Raw genomic sequence first — 12,680 nt, 5'->3', positions numbered from 1 at the left:
GACTACACTCCTTCAATAGTCATTTTTGAAACATTCGCCGTCTTGGAAATGCATATAAAATAATAAAGGCAGCCAATTACGGATTATTGTTAATGTTTCGTAATATCGTCACTCGTCTTTGAATCACGCAAAGTCAAACTTCACAAATGCATAAAATAATATGCAGATTAGCTGCATTACTTAGTAGTGTTAATCACGAATATAAGCAATTCACAGTCTGCAGCCTTCATTTTAACACCCCGAAAAGCCTTAATCCCAACAGAATTGTTATAAAATAACGAAATGAATTAAGTCGCCTATGGGAAAGGTTATAAAACATAGTTGGGACATTTTACAACCCACGCAGTGTCGCAGAGTTGCAACAGCTCCATTCGTAGTGATAGCCACAAGGCAACAAGTGTGAACAGTAGCCTGCAAGGGTCTTAAGATATGGAAATAAAACCCATGAGTTTTATGACGTCATTATACATGCAACGCTGCGCTATATGGCTTACACAAAACACGATAAAAAGTCCAATCAAGATAACATATTTTTATTTTATTTTATTTTATTTTAATTTTGTTTCTTCGCTTTCGATTCTTTTGTTAGTTAAAGGAGAGATAACGCAATATCCTGACAGAGGTTCAAACACCGGACAGCATAAATACCACATTAGTTTGATGCCGTCTCTTCCATAAATATATCACATCGTTGTTAAAATATTACTGTTCTAACTTTAAGATCGGAATAAAGATAACTGTAACATGAACTACTTTCAACTACAGACTGCATTCACATTTTAATACTAAGCAGCCAAGCTGTTCTGGGACAAATGAATTGTGTATTAGTTTAGCAGGTGATATATTGATACTTAATTATAATTTATTCTTGCGTGAGTTCACTCAGTTAAGAGAACAATAAATGTAACCAATTTTCGATATCAACGAATAAACATATCGATAAGTAGCCTACCATGATCGGGAACAATACGAAAGTCTTCATCTGTAGCCGTCACAAAACTGCATCCTTCAAGACCACGGAAGGACTTCACCTTCCTTATCGCGCGGCTCTGAGTTAGCAGTGGGCCTACAGGATTGCTGTGCTGAAGACTATAATGTTGAGCGCCTTAAATCGTCTGGACTCCGCTGTTCGTATTGTAACGTTTTACGAATTTAGTGTGGCCTTGAAGCACGTGATTTAGTGCACGACAGAGGTCGTGTTTTGAACTACGAGGAATGTTAGCGCGGCACAAAATACTGTCTCAGAAAAAGGGCTATTCATTTCATTTCAGTGTAGTTGTGAGCCTGTATTCATATTTCCACAAAATTAATCACTTGCACTGCAGCCTTAAGTTACTTGAAACCAGTACTTCAAGTTGGTATCGTTAACATGTTTTATAAACTTAGAGTTTATTAAACGACGTTGTATCTCAAACTGTGTACGAAACTTAACACCATTCGTAGAGAATGGACCAATAATCTTTCGTGAAAACGGACAAGCAACGCAGTATTAAGTGCAGTTGTGCTTAACAATTAAGCTGTATCAAGACTAGAGTACTTACAAGCGAATCCACTTCGGGGTCAGCTATGTAATACGGCTTCTCTTGCCGAATCTGTAAATAAACAAGGAAACGAAATATTACTCTATACTAAAAGCTGTATCTTGCAGCTAACAGGCAAATACATGCAATGCAGGAAAAAAACTATATGTGTAAGATGTAATCTATTTTAACTGATTAATATTCCACAGCCTCTTATTGACTTGGACGTCAAGAACGGCTCTAGGATCTTTCTAGGTTCCTCACATATCGATATCTTTCTCAAGGAGTAAAGCGGTCGGAGTCTGAAACTGACCATTCAATTCAATCTAATACCGAGCTATGCCTCGTCGCTTGATACCGTGGACCACAGGACACTTTACCGAAATGTGTCCGAAATGAGCCTTACGACTAAAATAAATTAAACCAGAAACACTATTGACGTAAAGAGTAATAGACGTTTTAGAGGTGGCGTAATAACCCAGAAAATCACAAACTACACAGATCTACGTTTCGGACATCCTGTTGAACTATCTGAATGAGGCGAAAGTAATGGCATTTGAGTTACAATCTGTTGTACTAAAATACGGAACCTGTATTTACAAGCATAATACAGATTAAAATTCTATTCGGTAACCGCGTAACAGGAAACTCGAGACAGTACGATCTGTTTCATTTCACTGTTATTGAAAATTAAATTCTGTGTCTGCAATGAACAAACAAAACACCATCTAAACAGCAACTGACGTCACAGGCACGGGACATTCCGCGGTACTCGATCGAGTATGTCCGTGAAGCGGACAAACCCCCCCTTTAAGGCAACATTTGAATGACTAATTTGTTGCTTTGCGTACCATGTTTCAATACAGAATATACAGAAGCACCAACAGCTACAATTTAATTGTATATAATTGCATTAATTACTGATTAACAGTATTCACACCTGGCACCGCTTAGTGGACATCTGATAAATTCCGGGGAGCAGAGCATGAATATTTGTAAAAAAATATTGGCGTAAGAATCGCAATGAGACGCTGAGATGCAAGTTACGTCAATTGAAATGAATCTGCGCTGTTTATGTTAGCAACGGCTTAGATGATCACATTTAAATAGTCAAAAGTGATAAAATAATCCGCTTTTAACAGTTTACGTTTTTATAATTAAATTTTCTTAATTATTCGTTTAACTACAGTATATATCTACCAAGATAAGGATCTGGATATTCCTTGCAAACCAAAGAAGAACATTAAACTTAGGATGTAACAATAAGTATCCGTAAATAATATACATACACAAATACAAATTATATTTCCATCAGCCCCATCCAACTTTACTTCAAAATCCACACACTTTGCGTAAGTTACACCACAACAATAAAACTAGTCGTAACACGAAGTAAAGTAAAGCAAATATATCCCGCTACGCGCCTTGTAGCCGGTCACAAGCCAGTCTGGACGCAGAGGTTTGAACCCCGATCGTCCGGCCCGTAGTCTGGAACCTTACGGACTTAGTTAACCAGTTTTAACGTAACATGAAGGCGCGGATATAAATTTTAGGGCCACCGAATTCCAGGTCAGTTCTTTAGTGTTTAAAAAACACCAAATAAATTCAAATGCACTTATTCCACGTTAATATTTTTCAACAGGTTTTATGATAACAAAAGACGAAAAAAGAGACGTAATGCTATGCAAATCACCGAAAACTCACTGAGACTGCTATACAGGCTACCACAGGCCTGCATTATCATAAAACTAAAAGTTATTTATGACTGACATGTCTGCGAGTTTTATTACAACAATTAAGTAACCATTTAAATTTCAGAAAGAGACACCAAAATGATCAGATATAATGAGTTACAACAGCTTCGATGCGCACGTGATGATTGTGATAACTGTGATGGTTACGATGATTTTGACAAATGTCCACTGACACGTTCATCCATTTGCTGAAAAAAATCACCAGCTTTTTTTAAAAAACCAAAGAAAACTAATGTTGCTTTTACTACAGCCTTGTTTCAACTCATATCTATCGACTTGAAAACGACGTTTCAATTATAAAATATGACTGTGCGTGATAAGAACAGAAAAAAGAAAGAAAGACAAATAGTGAGGAAATTTATGAGATGAAGTACGATAACTCTTGTCAGTTGGTAATTGCGAGTTGTACATTCTCTCAATCAGACTTTTGGAAAATAATTTCAATTTAATATGATTGTACAAATTTATACCCTTAAGACAAAAAACAGATATTCAAATTTGCCCGTTCTTCATTTGGAAATGAAACTCACTCGTCTAACCACTCAGATATGTTCGATGGATGTTCAACTTATGTAACCACCCGTTTATGCCGCAACAGCCGACAACAGATCACGACGCAAACCAAGAAAACAATCTTCTGTATTACTTGGAATAGAGTACAATAATTAATAACAGCAAAGCACAAACCTACCGGTGCAGCGGGAAAGAAAAATAATAACTTATACGTACGTATAACAAAGACACATTAAGTACTTCTTCTATAAATATTATGATGCGCTGATTAGCCCTAATTATTCAATAAGCGTTCCTTTGGCAAACAGACCTAACAAACTCAAAGACATGTAAGACATACGAAGCTATGACCAAACAACAAATACTATTTCGCAAGCTCACATTATGTCTAACAGAGATGTTTTACTCAAGATTCCAATATACCTATAACTACAATTTCATTTTTATTTTTTTAAATATCGGTCAATGTCACAGGCTTGCAAAAAATAAATCTAGTTCCTAGTTTCATGTTTATAATCTGAAGCATTCAACATGGCTGGTGATACAACAGCAGAAATATCTTCACTACTGAAAGCTTCTCAGGTTTCCCTGACAGAATGTGCCTACGAAACGTCTGCAACACAAGCCTCCTTAGGATGGAGCGAACACCCTAAAAGATAATTAATATGAATATTTCCGTTCACGCTTATTTATTCGTTATTGTCCTTGTTATTTTTATTCGTTTCAAAACTTTTAAAACGCCTTAATAACATTTTAACACATGCTTGTGCAATACATTAAAAAGCGTACTAAATACCAGCTTACTTAAAATAGGTTATAACTGATTATAAGCGAAAATGCCAGAGGCAGTATGAGGAAATTTGCTTACGGGTTTACGTAGGCTAAGACCTCGAAGCAAAGAGGCCTCATAATGCAAAAGAAATGTCTATCACATGAAAAGAGCGCCTTTATAAAACAAACCATGACCCATATATTTTCAATACCTACGCCACAAAGCTAAGAATTATGTTTAATGTATATTTAAATATCTGGTAAGAAATTCCAAGTTCCTCAGTGAGCTAGCCTATAAAAACACTTGCACATTTCTGCTTGAGACGTATGACAGTGATTTCGCATCAACCGCACTGTACTCAGTGTCCTTCAGTCCCAAGATAACATTCTCTTTTCAACTGTTTTGCGATATAGGGATTTAACACGCCTCTGACACAAATACTACATACTCCATTGGACAAGCAGCGGTTAACACGAAAATGTGCCCAATTAACGCTACATAGTGAACATAAAACACCATGACGGAATTTCCCGTGCTATTCCCCCGAATGCGAGTACGAGTGAACAAGAGTACAGGCTGTATCAAGGAGAAAACTAACCTACTGGCTGCCAATAACAAAATAATTAGGTTCAACACGACTTATCAGTTACAACACAATGTTGTGGCAACATTAATATCAGTAGCAGAATTCCTGACAGTAGTAGCAGCAGTAGTGGTAAACAGTTGTCGTCGTACTGATAATGATTCGGGGAAATGGGAAGAATGATTATGAAATGCGATGTATAACGTCGAAATGAGATAGCAGATCATAAATGACGAAGGAGGTGGAATTCGGAAGAAGGAAATCGTGGCCTACTTAAATACAAGGTCCTAGTAGTCACTCGAACGAACTGAGGCAAATCGAAGAACCTATGGCCAAGTACAACATTCGAACAAGTAGATCCGAATATCAGAGCAGAGACATATCGTTAATCAGACAACCGATAAAAGAACAATGTCTTAATTATTAAGTATAAATGTACGCAGTTAAGCTAAAACTCTGTTTCAAACAAACCGGAAGTCACTGGACGATACACACAGATGTCTAATGTATCCACTAAAGATACGCCTAATCGAATTTAGGCTCTATCACTATCTTAACGCTCGGAGGTCAAAACAGTCACATGTTGGTCTTTCAAGTTACAACGCATTTCTTTTCATGGCGCCTCTGAAAGGTAAGAGTTCATACTATGCTGCAAAGTAAAGTAAAGTTTTTCCCACTATACGCCATGTAGGCGCTTGGGGGGAGTGGAGGTATAGCTCCTCTCTTCCTTGACCTCGGCACTAGATGGGGGTGAGTGGTCAGCATCACGCCCCGGCCGGCTTTACCCCCGCGAAAGGACCCCGGTACCCATTGTAGAGGAGGCTGGGTGGGCCCCAGAGCCGGTCTGGACGCAGAGGCTAGAGGAAAAATCCTCTGCCCCCGTCGGGGATCGAACCCCGGTCGTCCAGCCCGTAGCTAGTCACTATACTGACTGAGCTATCCCGGCTCATCATACTATGCTGCAGTTTTCTTAATTCTTTTATTCTACATTTAATTTTCCACAAAAAACTAACCCCAAAGTGTATCTGATTTTACTTTAGACGTAGGTTTATGGGATATCTGTTTTGGCTGAGTTTTTTTTATTTTGGACAGAGCCCTACATATTACCAATAGGCTACATGGATTTCAAAATGGCCTCGTTATCAGTCTTCGTTTCTGCAGTTTGTGGTTATTTATAGAGACAAAAACAATATCAGGGCTATAACAGGTGTAAGTTAGAACAACTGACTTCACCGCTCAAGCCTGGCACTGACAAGTTTTCGTCGGAGTTGCTGAAGGAGAAAAAACAGATAATAAAACTATGTTCGCATACGATACAATATAACTGAACCCCCTTGTCCTGCCCCAAACAATCAATACGAGACTGGTGGTTACACAGAACGCCTGGCTGGCAAATGAGCAACGCTGAGGTCACCTCATTTCGTCGAAACGTCCTCCCCATCTGCACCCCAAAACCGTAGTACGTAATACTGTTACGTTGCATTCAAACGCTCCTTTTTATACGGCGTATGAAGGCATTGTTGTATCGGTTTGGAACTTTTAGATGTTCATCGGTGCGTATTACGCTTGAAAGAAGCAGTTAAGTGAAAGCCATCAGCTGGGCTGGAGGAATGGAAGGGCATCCACAGCGATCCCAGAGCGTTTCGGGCAACAAGAACACATGAACGGATTGCTCGTATGCAAGACAGAGTTCTGGAGCGAAGCAGCAACTGTTGGATCAAACGACAACGAAACTCGATAAAGCGAGCAAGAGGGCGGATTATATCATTGCAGAGAAGCCAACAATCGCTCAACGAGTCAAGATATTAACGCAGTTTTAACAGAACTCAAAGGTTCATTACCGTGTATCACAGCTTGTACCTTTATATAATTCATTTCAAAATTGCCCCTCAGTCTGCGCCCAGATCTCGTAAGTGGTGTCTTTCGGGTTTTCCAACCAAAATTATGCAATGTATGCATTATTTCTCCCATGCGTGCTACATGCCACTTTAGAGGACTTAGTACCTTATATCTAGAATCCCGAAAACTATGTATTTAATGATAACGTCACTTTCTCTACACTGATTACAAAAACAATTAAGAACAACAAAACAGAAAATGTACCAGGAAAACAAGTCAGAAACTAAAGAGATAAAACGTTGGCCTCAAAAGCTGCTTTACCTCGAGAATTACTCTAGAGGGACTAGCAATGTGAAATGTTGTCCATGTAGGCGTATGCAGACTCTGTCAGAGGAACGAAATATTTAACTTCACATCTATTTTCATCCGGTCCGTACAATTCAAACCAGTCTCCTGTTTCGCACTGACCAAGCAGCTTACTATATAGATATTTATCACAAATAAATTATGTACAAGAAAATAACAATTAGCTATATCACTTTCAGCTTCAATTAACTTGTTCAAAAAATATATCGTGACAGTCTGCTGCATATGGTTTTTGAATTCATAATCGAGCACAACACACGACGCGGCTGAGAAATAAATACAATAAAGAATTCTGCACATTGAATTACTCAAATGCGGGGATAATGTTTATTGCAAAACTTGCGTTTAATTATTTGTGACATCGTTCAATCAACCTAATTTCGAAAAGGAATTAACCTAAAGTGCCCTTATGCGCTCCTGACAATAGTCACACCCAAAGACTGTACCTGGGAAAACACGTCAATAACTAACAAATACGAAAACAGTAAACATGAAAAGCGGTAAAAGTGAACAGTTCTGATCGTATCAGTAATGTCAGGTTTGTATTTCAAATGCTGGCATTAACAGCCATAGTTTCAGAGATCCACGCTGCCTCCATCATCGCCCTGATCTTGGAAGCAGCAAGGACCTCTGAAACGTTGCCAATCTTCAACCAGACTACTCGGCGCAAAAACCCAGAAGACAGCCATCACCTTAAATAAATTAACTTGGTATTGACTTCCCCTACCATCACCAAATATTTATCGAACCTTTACCCTCGGTATTGTCAAACTGCGCCTGTGAGATACTGGCTAGCGAGACTACGTGACGCCTTGAATTTCGAGAATCAAACGATATTACTAGAACCGTCACAAAGTGGCGCGTTGTACATAAACAACTAAAACACTGCCGTCACTTACTAAATGCCTCTTGCACAATTTACTTTAGAATTAAAAATACGGTATTTGAAACTTAAAAACAATTACAGAATTCCACAAAACAAAAATTAAAATATGTCAGCAGATCTTGCAATTAAACGACGGACAGACACACGCCAAGTACAAATTCCGACTTACCCACTGACCTATAAATATTCAAAATTCGGGCGGTAACTGGGTGGTCTTGCGAACAGAACAGGCAACCTCAGTCTTTTCGAAGAATAAGAAAAAAAAGAAGGTGGAGAAAATAGTAAAGACGGACAGAGAAGACAGGCAGTCACTGCACAGCAGGGGTCGAAGATTATCGACTCAGGTAATGAGGAGGCAGGCACTCTAAGGGAAAAATAACTCAAAAAGAACAATACACCTCTAAGTAAGAAGCAGTCTGTACAGCACATACATAGTCTGTCCCCAATCAGCTGCCATGATGTTACAAGGGGCACCGCATGACGCCCAGGAACAATACATTTTTAGAATCTTGTTAATGTGCAAAATGAAATACGTTGTCAGATTCAGCCTGATACTTGACGAAAAATGTCTGAAATTAGTCACTGTTATAGGCACATTCTAACTTCAGCATACGACATGAGCCCAGGAGCAGACGTTTGTGTTTCAGCCCTTAGAATTTAAAGCATAAACCATCTGCCCCTCTCAGAAAATATACATTTCCACCCTGGCTCTTACACATAGAGGACTATTGATTCCTTATTGCAATGAGTCGAAAAAAGATTCTTCATTTCATGTGCGTTTGAGATGTTAAAACACTATGCGGAAATTTCAAAGTAGAGCTTAGTTATTCAGCAGTTTCACCGTTTGCCACTGAACACAACAACCATCTTTCTAGACTACCGTTTACGAACAGCTCCATGGTCAGGCGTTTGGTATATTTCTCTGGGAAAAAAGAAACTCGAAAGAAAAATTTGAAATGTTTGATTTTATTACGATTTTTACAGAAAGGACTTCAAAGAGTTCGTGTATTACTGACAGATCTCTTCTGATGAGGAATATTTAGGTCAAAGAACAAATAAATATTCTCTCTTCATCAGCACAGTGACGAAAGATTTTCCTGATGATTGGACTATCTTTTTAAACAAAAGGGAAGAGGATATATTCATATATGTGAAATGAAAAATAAATGAAATTTTGGCTATTTAAAGCCTGATGGAAGTATTTACTACGGATATGCATCTACTTTGATTGTGTCACCAACATGTCTGAACAATGAAGTGGATTCATTCGGAGGCGAAAAGCGTCATCTTAGGAACTTCAGAAGTATTGCAAGACTATATTAACCCATGATATCAGGTTTCACAAAGCAGGCTACATCAGCGGTTTAAGATATAGCATGTCATCGAAGAAGCAACATCATTATCCTTCGCCGATACATTCAAAATGTTTTCTTTTGCTGTGTATTTTAAATAAAACACCGTGATAAATTGGGAGATGCATATATCCCTTGGAGACTAGATAAATTTAACACAGACTAAAATGTGAAACTATGCATTTGCAATTAAGAAGTATTGTACCATCGTATGGCAAAGGTAACTGCAATAAATAATATGAATAGAGTCCAGACAGAGACGCTGGAACGTTTTTATTGCCAAGTTCTGAACTACAGCGGGAGGCCTAACAGTTGTTGGCAATTGATGTAAGTACACCTTCACGTCTTTTTGTTGGCCCTGGTGAAGTACGGGTTGGGAAAGGCGTAACTTCATCTACAGAAACTTAATATTAATAAAAATAAGCACAGTCTTTTTCAAACAGCGAAATATTAATCCGTGTACAAATTCTGGTCCACATAACGGAAGCCCGAAGCTAATACTTCTCTGCCGTCTTCATGGGTCATCCCAGTAATCGTTATTTGGGACGCTTGTCAGTCAGTTCCACAACGTCTTCGGTTTATCCCACCTTCGAAACCCAACAACCCAAGTAAGTAACCAAGGCACTAAGAAACCAAACTCCATGGAGAAGAATCTTTCTTCTAACGCCAATAACAGCTTAGCTGGTCACAAAATTTTGCCTTTATGGAATCCGAAACCTCATTACAGTATCTACGACAGCGTGTCAGTGACCCTTTTCCGAGCTACATGAATCCGGTCACATCCTCAAGTTATATTTATTTAAAAATACATTAATATAATCTCCTCACCAACGGTTAGGTCTATAAAGTTGTTATATTCCATTAAAGTTTTCGAAACAAAATTTCGTACGCGTTTTCGTCTCCGTCATGTGTTCTACATGTTCACCCCACCCAATCGTTGCTCTCCCCAATTAATATATTAAAAGCTGCATCTGTAACTGTCTTCATTCTCCTGTTATTCGTAAATATGAATATTTTTCACAGTATCCTGATCGCCTGCAAAACCCGCCCTCTAATAAACGATTGTGGAGGGGGAGAAGGTAATCGGTTAAAACAGTGTTCAGAGTGCTCTGAAATCGCAAGAGATTCACCGTCATACGAGGGGATGCTCCGGTATTCTGCCGAAGGATTTCACTGAAAAGTTAGCGAACTACAACGATACCTCAGGGAAGAAGAAAGAATCTTGGTGACCCACTGGAACACACATACCGTGCAAGGGTGGCATTGGGGGGGGGGGGGGGGGTTTCCGAAGACCAAGAGAAATGCTGCAAGGAGTGTGGGGTGACAGAAGTATGGAAAAAGCGATTAGGACAAGCCTCAGTGCATAGTGCACAGGTAAAAACCTTGGTACGTAGCAATAGGTAAAAACTCAGGGGTGGGTATTATTTAGAAATAAGGAGGTGGGGGTCACGAGTACCTGCAGGCCGTAAATCTTCATCTTCCTTGTGTTGTTGATCATACCACCAGAATAAGCAAACAGCAGGAGTTCTGTACGAAACAACGTTGCCACATTTTGATTTTATTTTCAATGGAACTTACCCTACCCTCATTCCGTCACTTGCCTTATGTAAAAGGAAAAAGAGCAGCACAAGAAACTTTGTGTGTGAAACCCCCCGTCAAGAAAGCAGTCAACTATTATAGATCTGTATAATAGACACCGAAGCTCAGGAGTGAAACGGATGCAAAGAAAAAATAATAATAAAGGATGGGAAGAGAATGTTAACTGTGCAGTAAATCCAATAATATGGGACGTTTACGTGTCCTGGTGCTGAGGTTCTATGACTTGAAGTGTCGCAGACATTCAGAAGTCGAGGGACGAGGGACCATCACAGTCCACGGAATACCAACACATGTAGACTCTACAATTTCCAAACGCTGAGAATTTCAACAGATATTCGCTCGTCGTCTTACATGGACAAATATCAAGACTTGACTGAAGAGTGCACGTCAGACAGTGACATGACAGAATCGCTATTATACACGAGGAGGAAAAATCAGTATTAGGCAGTTAACACAAATATTATAAATTTGTAAGAAAGACGTATATAGCTTTTCATAATCGATATTACCACGTATTCCATGAAACGTTCTAAGAAATTCTAATGACGTAAGGTGTTTATTTAGCCAAATTCAAGAACACAAAAATTTGTGTATAAGAGAACCTAATTCATAGTACTCAAACAACCATCGCTAGATCATTATATAATTTAAGTAAACTTTATTATATTAACAAGTTATTTAGCATCTAATGAAAGATGAAGCCAGCTATAAATAGTAAAATGTATGTGGTGTGAAGGAACTATTGCATACATAAAGGCACTGTGTCGCTGAATGACTTCACACACACACAAAAAGACATTTTCCATTGGTGTTAGTCGGGATAATTGGAATTTTAAAGTGATTTAATTGAATTGAAATACATAATTTCTGGTCAATTATCTAAAGAATTTGGATAACGAAGTTTACAGTAAGTTATAGTTAAATTTACTCATAAAATTTTGCAACAATATTACGAAATGCTCATCATAATGAACTTCCTTTAATAGAATTAACATTATTTTAAGTTTACAGATTATCACCCTCGCCTCTCCCACCATAAGGCAACTGAACTTTGTCTGTAACGTTATCATTACTAACGATTTAATTGCAGTGGTTGTGCTGCATTACAATTTGTTCTTCATGTCGACTGTGACTAACAACACGTGCTGTGTGCCCATAAATAAAAGGTTCGGCTGCATTTTTTAGGCAGCTTTGTGTAAAACGTTCGGTAACGTAGTTCCTGTTCAACTGAACAGACGTATATTGGGATTCCTTAGCTGATATTCGTTTCTTACAGTTCCGCTAGAATTCAGTATGAATATTCCGTTTAAAAACAATCAAATCCTCTTGTTACTGCAGCAAAATTCTATCAAGGATAACTGAGTAGTTCCAAGCACCAAGAAACTATCCTCTTCGATGTAAAGTGCAAACAGCGTGTTAGCTGAGTGATTAGTGGGGTTTAGTAACAAATAATCTGTAAGACACGGCACTAGGAAATGGTCGCATCAAACCCCTCC

General features: G+C 38.5%; 1 protein-coding gene across 16 annotated transcripts in view; it reads right to left on the bottom strand.

Annotated features, from left to right (window-relative positions):
* hth (Meis homeobox homothorax) overlaps window positions 1–12,680 on the bottom strand; it is a 650,834-nt gene that overhangs the window by 465,042 nt on the left and 173,112 nt on the right. For all 16 annotated transcript variants that reach the window (XM_022058903.2, XM_087348669.1, XM_022058908.2 and 13 more), the window contains one exon: window positions 1,542–1,592. In XM_022058903.2, the coding sequence (XP_021914595.1) occupies window positions 1,542–1,592 (51 nt within the window). The remainder of the gene's footprint in view (window positions 1–1,541; window positions 1,593–12,680) is intronic.

Source organism: Zootermopsis nevadensis, unplaced genomic scaffold (assembly GCF_977971745.1).
Source record: "Zootermopsis nevadensis isolate Lab colony 2312 unplaced genomic scaffold, Znev_1.0 Znev_ptg000013l, whole genome shotgun sequence".
Taxonomy (NCBI): Eukaryota; Metazoa; Arthropoda; class Insecta; order Blattodea; family Termopsidae; genus Zootermopsis; species Zootermopsis nevadensis.
Note: the sequence above shows the minus strand (reverse complement) of the source record. Positions and strands in the feature narration are given on the sequence as shown.